Here is a 15,000-nt window from a genome sequence, read left to right as displayed (position 1 = left end):
ATATATAGAATATATATATATATATATAGAATATATATATATAGAGTATATATATATATCGAATATATATATATATAGTATATATATAGAATATATATATAGAATATATATATATAATATATATATAGAATATATATATATATAGAATATATATATATATATAGAATATATATATACATATAGAACATATATATATATAGAATATATATATATATAATATATATATAGAATATATATATATATATAGAATATATATATATATATAATATATATATAGAATATATATATATATATAGAATATATATATACATACATATATATATATAGAATATATATATATAATATATATATATAGAATATATATAGGTATAGAATATATATATATATATATATATATATATATATATATATATATAGAATATATATATACATATATATATATAGAATATATATATACATATATATATATATATAGAATATATATATATACATATATATATATATATAGAATATATATATATATACATATATATATATAGAATATACAGTGATGATCATATTTATTGGCACGGTAAAATAAAAGTTAAATTTTGTCTAATAAATTCTAAAAAAGGGATTAAATTAAAGAAAATAACAAAGTATATTATGTATTTTTTACTGGCCTTTCCGATGCAGCAATCGGATTTTAGAAAAAATAAATAACAAAGGAACAACAAACATAATGGCAAAAAATCCTTGTTCAAAATTATTGGCACGATTTATTTAATAATCAATTGTATAGCCTTTGGCCTTGATTACCTTCCTCAGTAGCTTTTCCTAGTTTACAACCAAGTTGTTGCACTCTTCAGTAGTAATTTTAGCCCACTCTTCCTGACAATAATCCTCCAATTGAATAAGATTCTTAGGCTTCCTTTGCATTACCCTCAATTTTAATGTTCTCCATAAATTTTCAATTGGATTAAGGTCTGGGCTTTGTGATGGCCACTCCAAAACATTAATATGATTGTCCTCAAGCCATTTCTTAGTCAGTTTAGCCGAATGCTTTGGGTCATTATCTTGCATGAACCACCAACGACGACCAAGTGAGAGCTCTTTAGCAGAGTCTTTCAGGTTTTCATCCAATATTTTAACATAATCTTCCTTTTTTATGCTCCCTGTGACCTTAACAAGTCGCCCTGGTCCAGAGGCAGCAAAGGATCCCCAAAACATCAAACTGCCTCCACCGTGCTTCACTGTGGGTATGGTGTTCTTAGGCAGGAAAGTTTCGCCAGATTTTCTGTAAATATAAGACACTTTATTATGGCCAAATAACTCTATTTTCGTTTCGTCAGTCCATAGAACACGTTTCCAGAATGCAACATCTTTATCAATATGACGTTTTGCAAAGGCTAGCCTTGCTTTCAGGTGCATAGGCTTCAATAAGGGAGTCTTTCTCGGACGACATGCTTTTAAACCAGCTCTCTTCAAAACTCTACCAACTGTATGTCGAGATACATTCACTCCAGAGGTGCTCTGTTCATCAACAATCTCCCCAACAGAGATCCTTGGGTTTTGTTTTACTTGTCGAACAATTTTCCGTTCATCTCTTGGGGAAAGAATCCTTTTTCTCCCTCTACCCTCTAAACTCATAACGTGGCCTTGCGATTTGAACTTGTTTATTATGGCTCTAACAGTGGATTTGGGAAGGTTTAGCTTCTTTGAAATCTTATCATAGCCCTCCCCATTGGTATGGCATGCTACAACAAGCTTCCTGACGTCTTCGCTGTGTTCCTTAGTTTTAACCATGGCGATTGAAAATTATAATTTAGTCACTTATAATAGTTTAAATAAATCGCTATCTAAAAATTATCTGAAAAAAATTATTCACTGAATTAGCGTTAAACAAGCATAATATGGCTATAAAAAAGTTCAGAAAGCACGTAAACCGGAAATTGATTGATATTATACTGATACTAAAAGAAAAACAAAGCCGTGCCAATAATTTTGAACAAGGGTTTTTTGCAATTATGTTTGTTGTTCCTTTGTTATTTATTTTTTCTAAAATCCGATTGCTGCATCGGAAAGGCCAGTTAAAAATACAAAATATACTTTGTTATTTTCTTTAATTTAATCCCTTTTTTAGAATTTATTAGACAAAATTTAACTTTTATTTTACCGTGCCAATAAATATGATCATCACTGTATATATACATATATATATATATATATATATATATATATATATATATATATATATATATTCTATATATATATATAATATATATATAGAATATATATATATATAGAGAATATATATATATAGAATATATCTATATATAGAATATATATAGAGAAAGAATATATATAGAGAAAGAATATATATATATATATATATATATATATATATATATATATATATATATATATATATAAGAATAGAAAATAGTTTGATATATTTATAAGGTTCGATTCACTCATCAAAAAATAAACTGGTTCTTGTGAATTTTGAAACTCATTTTGCACACGGCTATTCTATTCTCACCTCCATAATTTTTGTTGTTTTATCACGTTTGGACTAACTCATCCTCTGTCCTTCTTTAGGTGATTAACTGCAACGGTATAGGAATGTTGAGTCTTGTAACTTTTCCCCAGTAATTACTGCCTTTCATAGTTGTTGTCTCATCATTTCGGGATCCATGGCACAGTGAGCATTGTCTGAAGGGAGCCGTCTCAATCCTAACCAAGAAGGATTAGTTGTCCAAAACATGGTGAGGCAACAAATATGGAAAAGATTAATTACTCGTAAGTAGATGAGATAGAATGGCTGAAGAGAGTTTGATATGGGGACCTAAGGCGGTGCCCTATTCTCAGGTTGTAAATCGACGATACCGATGACTTATTTAAACTTTCTGAATATATATATATATATATATATATATGGATATATATATATATATATATATATATATATATATATATATATATATATATCCATATCCATAAAGGATATTCAATTTGAAGTCAACATATATTTAAACAGTAACAAGATTCAAACATTGAAGTTGGTTTAAACTTAAGTAAAATCTGTAAATCTGATGTTTTTTTTTATAAATAATTTAACTATGTAATCTATTCTTTTATAAATAATTTTGTCAAGAATTCTTCATAAGTTTTGCTTTCAGTTTCGATTATAGCTGAAGGAACTGAAGTTTATATATATATATATATATATGTATATATATATACATATATATATGTATATATATATACATATATATATATACATATATATATATATATATACATATATATATATATATATATACATATATATATATATTATAAGTTTTTATTTCTGTTTCGATTCAAGCTGATGCACGTAAGTCATATGGTTATGTTTTTTTATTTTTGAAATTACAATTTTATAATATATAGCCTCGGTGCCCGGCGTTTCCCGGGTGTTTGGAGATGTATGTTGAGCAAAAAATTTCAAAAGATTGGTAGTAGACAGACAGGCAGGCAGGCTCGAACCTGTACTGCGAAGGAGGAAAAGAATGTGAAAAAAAAAAAAATTAACGTCTCCGCCGTTGCATCCATCGCCAAACCAGAAGTGGTGAAGGTGTAAATTAAGGCTAGTCAATCGGTTGCAGACCATCTACTAGTTGACCAGTTGTGTACAAATCCCAAAAACAGTAAGCGCCTTCTATCATGTCTGAAAGTTACACAATGAGAGATCGGAAATGCACCGCTGTACAACTCCTGCTTTCTACCGATCCAAGTTATGCCAACAGGACCATTGCCAGTGCCCTCAAAACGCATCACTTGATTTCCAGGAATTATAAGAACGTGTCCGGGGTGATGAAAAAAAAGTTTCCGGCCACAGTTATGGTCTTTGGTATGGTTTCAAGAAAGGGCCACATCATGCCACCTCACATCTTGGAAGTCGGCTTGAAAGTCAACACCAAAGTGTATCTGAATGTGTTGAAGAGTGTGGTGATCTTCTAGTGCAGTCAGGTGGCCGCTAGCAGCCCCTGTGTCTGGCAGCAGGACTCGGCACCAGCCCACAAGTCCAAAGAGACCCATGCCGGTCTTCAAAAGGAGTGCCACGGCTTTGTAACCTTCGCTCACTGGTCTCCTTCCGCCTCCCGACCTGAACCCACTGGACTACTCCATTTGGTCATGCATCAAGAACATCACAACATGACCTCCAACAGCACCAAAACCAGCCTGATCGTTGCCATCCGCCGAGTAATTGCTGTGCTCAGTTATAATTTGTGCAGCATAATCACGTTGATTCACTGGTTTCCATTAGATCACCGAAGTTAAACAACATTATGCCTGGTCAGTACTTAAATGGGTAACCATTTGGGAAGTCTAGGCGCTGTATGTGCTTTCCACTTATCTTGGCATTGTTTCCAGCCATCTTGTGTCCTTTTTGCTACTGGACTTAAGCAGACTCAATTCAGAAAGTGTGTGTTTGGGGGATTGTACAACGCTTGCCTTACAATTACACGCACAGCTACCCTTACAGGGGGTGTCCATTGTCTCTTGAGACTGAACGGAGGCATCGAGTAATTATAATTTATGGCTAATTAGAATAATTAAAATATTTTTTCACATAAGTCATTCTCAGAACTAGGAATACATTGGGGGAGGTACACAATTTTATATACTATTCCTTGAAAAACGAAAACCAAAATACCAGAAATTATATCCCAAAATATTATTTCTAGTCACCAATGTCTATCAATGTGTTTTCTATTTGGATTTCTCTTCTATATTTCTTTGAAGTAGTTTCATTTTTCCATTTATTTTTCTGCATATTCTTTTGTATTTTCCGGACAGGAATCTCATATATATATATATATATATATATATATATATATATATATATATATATATATATATATATATATATATATATATTGTTTTTGTTTTGGCAATACTTTTTGGAATTAATTACACTAAAGTGCATGCGAGTTGGGAATAATTTTCTATTTGACCAATTTGGTACCCCCAAATGGGGAGCGGCATATGTATTATTTTTAAAATACAATTAAAATTATATTATAAAACTAATATATATGTTTATATATATATATATATATATATATATATATATATATAAGAGAGAGAGAGAGAGAGAGATAGATAGATTAGGTAAATTATAATTATACTCCAAAAATAATATATATATATATATATATATATTACCGTTTTTATCTGCTTAGTTACAATAGTACTGAGCCTTTTAGCCAAGATCAAAGTGTAGTATCTGTTCTTCAGATGCTGCACTTCCATTTTTGGTTCGTTTTCGGTGGAGGATCAGTCCTTCATGACTGAGACAATTTTTTATTTTTGTACCTTTTCTCCACGTTAAAAAACGACTCTGGTGTCTAACTCTGTCCCGTGGGGAGGCATAGTAAATATGTACAATAGTACTGAGCACTTTTTTCAGGTTTTTATTACTTACCATTTAATATATATATATATATATATATATAGTGTGTGTGTGTGTGTATCTTATAAGCATCTTAAAAAAGTGGAAAACATAGACTAAATAGACTAAACTGCTTTATAACACTCTTTCAGATGCAAATAAAAAGACTTTTTTTTCTAATTAATTTTGGATTTAAAATCCTTCGTAAGAGAAATAATTCTTTAATTTTGATTTCGGATAATTTATTAAATCAAAACTTAAAACAAATAGAAAAAATTAGAGAGTTTTTACGTGCAGGAGTAGCACCAGCCAGTGCGATCTCGATAATATTACTTCCACTTCCGAGGAAAAAGATTAAAACTTAAGAACTATTTTTTAGGCGAAAGATTTTAAATCTAAAATTAATTAGAAGAAATAAAATAAAATTCTTTTTATTTGCCTCTAAATGCATATTTTAAAGCAGTTTGTTTATTATCTCTCTGTCTGTCTGTCTGTCTCTCTCTCTCTCTCTCTCTCTCCATCTATCTTATATATATATATATATAAACTACTTCATTTACTCACATAAAATTAATATACGAAAGTATAGATTTATGCATAAACTTTAAGTATTTACTTCAAAAGTGCTCAATATGTAGGTAGAGCTAGTTAGTAATTTATAAAATATATATGGCGATTAAGCTACACTGAATATTCGGCGTTTCATCCACTCTAGGATTCGTCAGGCTTATGCGCATAAGCCTGAAGAATCCTAGAGTGGATGAAACGCCTAATATTCAGTGTAGCTTAATCGCCATATATATTTTATAAATTACTATATATATATATATATATATATATATATATATATATATATATATATATATTAGCTAACAGCAGCTTTTTTGTGTGGTTTTGAAATATATATATATAATTTCCCCAAAACCTCCGGCCTTGATAGCAGGAAGACTAAAAGTTGCTGCTATGATTTCAAATGATCTGAAATAAAAGCAAGGGGAGACTTGATTCCAAAGATTTCTCATATGCTTTATCTCCCCTCTTTTGGAAATAGGGAACGATTTTGAATATTTCCAGTATTGTAGACTGTGAAATTTACTTTATGTATGAAACTTGAGCACGTAGTACAATGGAGAAAGGAGTGGTTGGTTACTTTTAATGCATCTAAAACCAAGCTTCTCTCTTTACATCATCAACATTCTAATCCACATTTGGCATCAATTGAAATGAATGGCTCTCGTCTTCAGGAGGCCTTAAGTTTTGACAAGCTTCTGGGCTTGACCATTACTCCTGATCTTAAATGGAACACGTACATAAAAATCTGTTGCCAAGGCCGCTGGAAAAATGGTGGGATCTTTCTATCGATCCGGTAGATATCTCACTGCTGATGCTATTCTCTATCTATATGAGAGCCAGGTACATCCAAGGATGGAATACTGTTGCCACATCTGGGCAGGAGCTGCTAGAAAAGACTTGTCCTGCCTTGATAGAGTTCAAAATAGACTTCGTAACCTCGTAGGAGATGTCCTTTTCTCCTCCTTGCAACCTCTATCTCACAGAAGAGATGTTGTGAGTTTGTCTCTGATGTATCCTTATTTTCATGGAAAGTGTTCGACTGAGCTTCAGTCTATGGTCCCCCCTCGCCAAACTTTCACAAGAAACACTCGTCTAGCTGTAAACACTATCAATAATTCCCCTCACTCTTTATCTGTGCCTAAACCTAAACGTAGATTCCATGAACAAAGCTTCTTTCTTAGAACTGCACGCCTGTGGAATTGTCTTCCGTTTTCCTGCTTTCCGGCTGACTACAATATGGTTGTGTTCAAGTCTAAAGTAAATAAGTTCTTGATGAGCCGTTCCATATAAGTTATCAAATTTACCAAATTTTCATTACTAATGATTACTATATTGTCCAATTTCTACTGTACACTCTTTAACCCTTATCCTTGAGTGGCCTCTGGGCCTTGATTATGTGGTGATGCCTATGTAAAAAAAAAAAAAAAAAAAACCAAAGAGGGGAAATATAACATATGAGTAATATTAGGAATGAAGTCTCCTTTTGCTGTTATTTCAGATCATTTGAAACCATAGTAGTAAGTTTTAGTCTCCCCTCCATCTAAGCCAGAGCTTTTGGCGAAATATAAGATATTTTGTAATTCATATGCAAAACCAGGGAAGCAAATGACTATGATTGAAACATTTTATGACTCTTAAAAAAATGCCAAAAATAGCCTCTGGATGATGGATGATCCTCTTAATGTGCGACCTTAAGGGTAAATGTCACATAGACCACTACACAATTGTGGTCATTAGCTTTCCAACGAGCCTTTCTTTGTAAAATTCTGATCAATAGTCGCTGAGAATTGAAACTTTCGAAAATTGCCAAAAAGGTGGTATATCTATCTATCTATCTATCTATCTATTATATATATATATATATATATATATATATATATATATATATATATATATATATATACTCGTAGCCAAATTGAATATTGAAATGCTCATGTCTTTCGTTTTATGAGACGAAACTACATGGAAATTTGTAGGCTTTTTGATAATTATGATACCATTCTATAGTTAAAATTCTATGACAATTGGTAAAAAAAAAACTATATTTTGCAAAGCAATGTAGAGATGCAAGTTTTAAGGTTTAAAAGGAATTCTCCAAACCCGCTATCTCATCACTTAGTGTTGAAGTGGATCGCTATGTCGTGTGGAAGGTCTCATTGCTAAAACTGTCAGTTAAACGAGCCAATAGATAACTTTTTAAAAATTCTCAGCTTGATACCGTGATACCTTCCCCACAGGAGAATATTGTCCGATCCAATTTAAAAATAAGTGTAAAATCATTTTTCGACAGGAATTATTTTTCAACTGAAAAATTTGCATCTTCATGTTTTTATATTTTCATGTCGCCCTAATCCTCTTATGATTACGTCATATTTTTTCACATATTTGCAATTGTTTAAAAACGAGTTATTTATAAAAATATGGATCCTTCGTAAAATGTAAGTTTTGTCATACTTTAAAAAATATTTCTACAAAAATTGCCCGAAACGCTGGTTATAAAATCGATTAAACTTTTTTGAGTTGTTTTGTTTTTGATAACATTTCTTAAATGCTAATATCTTCTCTTTGTCTTACACACATGCAGATACACGCACACCTACACACAATGTATATATTTCTTTTAATTTTAGATTTAATATATGTCGGTCGTATTTTTCAAGTTATATCTAAGCCAGTTATTTATTTATGTGTCATTTGCAAAATAAAAAAAAAAAAAGCAAAAAAAAAAAACGAAAACCTGATCTCATCGATTATATCCAGACTGATAGCACCAATTGTATTAGACATTTACACAGTTTGTTGTAAATTGTAAATTCAAATTAGTGTCTACAATCGCTGGGTAGGTAGTTATTCATATCTTTTACTTTTTACAAAGAAAAGGAAACCTGAATTTTTCTAGCAAATGTATGTTTCGGTTCATTGCGTTAATCGGTTTTTTCAGATGTGTTTTTACGGTAATCGGTAATCGGGACAAAATAACATTTTTATGGTAAAATATTTAGAGATTTATAAAGAATCGGAATCGGTAATTGTATCGAATTCTGGGAAAATAGTGGAATCGTCCCATCACTAATATATATATATATATATATATATATATATATATATATATATATATATATATATATATATATATATATATATATATATATATACGTGATATGAGAATGTATAAAAATGTATCTTTGGAAAAACAGTTTTGGGGAAAGTTTTCATTCTTAAGCTGATATTTGATTTAGTTATGAAAATGATAAAAACTAACAAAATATATATTTTTATGAGTGTTTTATAAAATATGTGGTGAAATATGTGGTGAAATTTGTCGTTTTTAAATTATTTTGTAGTTGTTTTTAACGAAAATGCTTTTTTGGTAGTTTTTCATAACTGATACTTAAATGGATTACACAATTTTCTTAAAAAGTAGTTTCTCTAATATTCATTTCACCCCCCCTCTCTCTCTCTCTATATATATATATATATATAAATATATATATATATATATATATATATATATATATATATAGATGTGTGTGTGTGTATATATATATATGTATATATATATATATTAGTGTTGGGACGATGAATCGGAATCAGAAAAATCAGAGATTTTGGGGTATCAGTATGTGAATCAGAAAAAATTTAGCCTATCACAGTCGATTCTTAAATTATTGTTTTTTATTTAATTTTGGTTTAAGAACTATCTTCCACTGCTTGTAGTAATAATAAAATAATAAATATTTATTGATTTAAACTTCCAGTAAGAGTAAAATCTCTAGATCATCCCTCACAAGTGTGTTTTTACGTTTGAGAAAATATAGAGACATTTCAGATGTGTTTTTACAGTAATCAAGACAAAATAACATTTTTATGTTAAAATATTTAGAGATTTATAAAGAATCGGAATCAGTAATTGTATCAGAATCTGGAAAAATAGTGGAATCGTCCCATCACTAATATATATATATGTGCGTGTGTGTGTGTGTGTGTGTGTGTGTGTGTGTGTGTGTGTGTGTGTGTGTGTGTGTGTGTGTGTGTGTGTATAGAACTAAAATGATGGCGAATAAAAGTTACACATAAATTTAATAAATCATCAGATCAATACGGACGAAATTGTGAAGAAAATTAAAAAAAAAAAATTTCTATATAATCATTTTTACAGTCAAATAACGTCGCAGCTCACACAGACCATAAAAGCCAACAACCCGGAAATCCAAGACTCGAGTTTCGCCCTCATTTGAGCTTATCACTTGGACACATCCGAACTCGGGTCTCGAATTCCGAGTTCGGATGTGTTCAACTGATGAGACCAAATGAGGGTTAAACTCGAGTCTTGGATTTCCAGGTTATTTGCTTTCATGGCTCATGTGAGCTTTGATGTTGCTTGACTGTTATTCTGAGAGTACTTTAAAAACGACAAATTATATCGTCTTTCACATTGTGAAAAATGTACTAATTATATTATCTTTCAGATTCTGAAATAATAACATGTACATAAATAATTGGGAAAAAATATAAGCAACAAGGTAATCTACTTGGAACAAAAATCTATTAACGCAGTTACATTGGTAGAAACGCTGCGAAAATAACAAGTAAGGAGAGAATAGCAGTGCGAATAATATAAATAATACAATTGTAGAAATATAGTGAACATCTAACACTAACAGAGATAATGGAAAAAATGTAAATACATAATAAAATTTCATAAATATCAACCATTTAATAAGTTTGCTTTTATTTATGCATGCATTCTCATACGGCATCCTCACGTTTACACACCGGTTCCCGTCAGATCACCGAAGTTAAGCAACGTTGACCCTGGTGAGTAATAAAATGGGTGACCATTTGGGAATTCCAGGGGCTGTGTGTGCTCTCCGGTTATCTCGGCATTGTTTCCAGTCAGTCTTGGGCCTCTCCTTGTCAACAAACCCAAGCAGTGCCGATTCAGGAAATTGGTGGTTGGCGATTGTGCAACCCTTGCCTCAAAATTACATGTGCAACTACCCTTACAAGGGTGTCTACTCTCTGTTGAGACTGAATGGTGGCATTGTGATTCTTGCTTTAATGATTTTGGCTTTTAGTTTTTGCTGCTGTTGAAAATATTTGTTTTAAAATTTTTATTTTATTTTTATATAAAATTTGTATTTTAGTACATTTTTGTTACTTTTATTTCAAATTTTTATTTTATTATATTAATTTCAAATTTTTATTATTATTTTATTTAATTTTTTTATTTTATTGTTTTACTTAAAATTGTTATTTTATTATTTTATTTCAAAATTTTTATTTTATTATTTTATTTCAAAATTTTTATTTTATTTTTATATGAAATTTGTATTTTAGAAATTTTTGTTATTTTTATTTGAAATTTTTATTTTATTATTTTATTTTAAAACTTTTATTTTATTTTTATATGAAATTTGTATTTTAGAAATTTTTGTTATTTTTATTTGAAATTTTTATTTTATTATTTCATTTAAATCTTTTATTTATTATTTTCATTTAAAACTTTTATTTTATTATTTTCATTTAAAAATTTTTATTTTATTATTTTATTTAAAAATTTTAATTTTATTATTTTATTTTAAAACATTTTTATTTTTATATAAAATTTGCATTTTAGTAAATTTTTGTTATTTTTATTTTAAATTTTTATTTTATTATTTTAATTCCAATTTTTATTTTATTATTTTATTTAAATCTTTTATTTATTATTTTCATTTAAAACTTTTATTTTATTATTTTCATTTAAAATTTTTATTTTATGATTTGTTTTCTAAATTTTTATGTCATGATTTATTTTTTATTTTTAGAGTGACCTACCAGTACGAAAACTGGAGCAGTTCCATTTCACATCTTGGTCCGATCATGGGGTACCTCCAACCCCGACAGGATTGGTGAACTTTATGACCCGCATTCATGCAGACAATAATCCTGAGACTGGCCCACTTGTAGTACATTGCAGGTACGTTCAGTCTCCTTAGTTTCTTTATTTATGTTATTTATTTATTTCATATTTTACTCTTGCACCTCGCGAGCTGCTTCTGCTACTAATACTATTCCTTTTCTTCTTTATTTACTTTATTTATTTATTTACAGTGGACTGATTCTACATGGGAGGGGGTATTGTTTGGTGTTTCTTTTTAACTAACTGATATGGACCCAAGAGTGGGAACACGCATTAGGTGTAAGAAAGATATATTAACCAAAAAGGTTACAAGGATAGGATAAAGGATAAGCAGAGCTTACTATCCAGTGGTGTCAAATATGAGTAGTCGTACGCACTGTGCCCTACTAGTACTCCTGCTGATTCTACGGCATTAGCAGGGATCTACATTGCGAGTGAAACAGTTGCATTTGAAAGTGATTTTTCATAGTGGCCACTAGAAATAATGAAACGCTTATCTTTTGGCGATTGTAGTTCTTTCACTGGCAATCTTCCAAGGCTCACTGCTGAGTGAAAAATCTTTTCAACTTTTTTTTTAATAAAACAAAGTTAAATTATTTAAACAATAAAAGTTTAATAGAACAATATATTTTTTTTTTTTTTTTTAACAAAGGCTGTTTAAAAACATATCTGAAGAAATTAGAATGTGATACCTTCAAGTATCAACATAAAATTGTTGTATATTTAGAATTACACTTATAAAAAAAAAATACAGAAAAATCTTTATGATGTACATACTCGTCATGAAACTAAGATGTCATATTCCAAAAATCACATGAGTCTGGCTAGTAACTTTTCTATTTGGCTAGTAAACAAAAATATTTAGTTGTGAATGATCAACTAAACATAAATTTGTGCATAGATACTGCTTTCTGAGAGTGTTCACTCGCATCGTAATATAGTACTGGTAAGTTTCGGTCTCACAACATTAACCATGCGTTATTAACAAAAGAGAAACTAGAATTAAAAGTTATAGAAAAAAAAAAAAATTTTGTCTGCCAAAGAAAAATACTGTTTCTCAGAAATCAACTAATTTGGAATTTCGTGAGAAATCTCTTTTATTTTTATATTTTCTAAAGAAAATTTTACCAAAGAAAAAATTTTCCTTTATTTTCTTTATAATTATATTGATACTCATGGAAAGTAACTCATTAATACTCATCGAAAGTAAAAAATTTAGATAAAAAAAAATAATATGAGATTAAAGATTAGGAGCAAGAGTTTTTGGTTTCCTTAATTTTCCCAGACACTGTCAGGATATAAATCTCGTTGGATTTTTTGTTTTCATTTTACTTCGGTTAAAGTTCTCAGAAGCCAAGGGTTCTTTTCCAAGGAGTTAACACTTGATCTCTATATGAGATACATACATATATTAATCTCTATATGAGATACATGCATATATTGATCTCTATATGAGATACATATTCCAATATTTCATTAAAGTCTTCTTTTACCTCTCAAACACTGAGTTAGTTGCATTATTTTCCTCTCCCCCATTTAAACATGTTATAGTATATCTTTCTTGAGGTCATTTATCTTATATATATATGTATATATATGTATATATATATGTATATATGTATATATATGTACGTATATATATGTACGTATATATATGTATATATGTATGTATATATATATCTTTGTATATATATATGCATATGTATGTATATGTATATGTATATATGCATATGTATGTATATGTATATATATATATATATATATATATATATATATATATATATATGTGTATATATATCTTTGTATATATATATGTATGTGTATATGTATGTATATATATATGTATATATATATATGTATATGTATGTATATAAATGTATATATATATGTATATATATATGTGTATATATATGTATATATATACGTATATGTATATATGTATATATATATATGTATATGTATGTATATAAATGTATATATATATGTATATATATATGTGTATATATATGTATATATATACGTATATGTATATATGTCTATATATATATATATGTGTGTATATATATGTATATATATATATGTATATATATATGTATATATATATATGTATATATATACGTATATGTATATATGTCTATATATATATATGTATATGTATATATATATGTATATATATATATATGTATATATATATGTTTTTTTTTTTTTGTTTGTTTTTTATTCAATTTTCACCCCAAACAAGGCACAGTGCCACTTTGAAGTAGGGGGCTACTATTAGGGAATTAATTTGCGGGGTCATTATGAAGGGAGAAGAGTAGAAAGATGTTTGTTAACATTACACTTGAACTTTTGCATATCATTGCAGTTGGGAAAGCAGAATCCCGGAAGGGAGTTCCAAAGACCCGCAGTTCTGGGGAAGAAACTATTGGAGTAAAAGGCTTTCTTGCACCTAGGGATATCTACTGTAAAGGGATGAGACTTAGTAGCTTGTCGGGTTTTCCGGGGGTAGTTACGTCGGGGAGGTACAAGTGTTTGCAGTTCGTCAGAGCATTCACCATTAAAGTATTTGTAGAACAGGCAGAGGGATGCAACATCTCGTCGATGGGAAAGAGGTTGAAGCCTAGATGACAGTTCAGGACCTATCAGGTTGGCGACTCTTTTTTGAACCCTGTCCAGGAGCGAGAGACAAGCAGCAGATGCACCAGCCCAGATGTGACAATAGTACTCCATACATGGGTGAATTGTTGCCTTATAGAGGTATAGAATACTGGCAGGCGTAAGTAGTTTTCTAGCACGGTAGAGGGAGCCAACCTTCCTTGCAGCAGCCTTGGCAATGCTCTCAATGTATCTATTCCAGTTCATATTCCCTGTAAACGTTAGGCCGAGGAGTTTAAAAGAAGTACTTTCAGGCAATGTGTTCTTGGCCATTGCTATTGGTGGTAGAGAAGGTTTCTTGTAGTTATTGAAGGAAACAAGCTTAGTCTTAGCAGCATTGAATGAGACCAACCATTTTTGTCCCCATTCCACTACGGATTGGAGGTCATCCTCTAGTGTTTCTGCCATTTTCTTGGATATGTGTTCATTTGTTTTCCCCTCATATCTG

General features: G+C 29.9%; 1 protein-coding gene and 1 pseudogene across 9 annotated transcripts in view; both read left to right on the top strand.

Moving 5' to 3' along the window:
- LOC145254621 (receptor-type tyrosine-protein phosphatase epsilon-like) overlaps positions 1–15,000 on the top strand; it is a 732,106-nt gene that overhangs the window by 564,931 nt on the left and 152,175 nt on the right. For all 9 annotated transcript variants that reach the window (XM_080113291.1, XM_080113282.1, XM_080113273.1 and 6 more), the window contains one exon: positions 11,803–11,954. In XM_080113291.1, coding sequence (XP_079969417.1) covers positions 11,803–11,954 — 152 coding nt within the window. The remainder of the gene's footprint in view (positions 1–11,802; positions 11,955–15,000) is intronic.
- On the top strand, positions 10,742–10,859 carry LOC145263859 (5S ribosomal RNA; annotated as a pseudogene).

Source organism: Euprymna scolopes, chromosome 3, assembly GCF_053919585.1.
Source record: "Euprymna scolopes isolate OS-2025 chromosome 3, ASM5391958v1, whole genome shotgun sequence".
Lineage (NCBI taxonomy): Eukaryota > Metazoa > Mollusca > Cephalopoda > Sepiida > Sepiolidae > Euprymna > Euprymna scolopes.
This window is presented reverse-complemented; position numbering and strand designations above follow the sequence as displayed.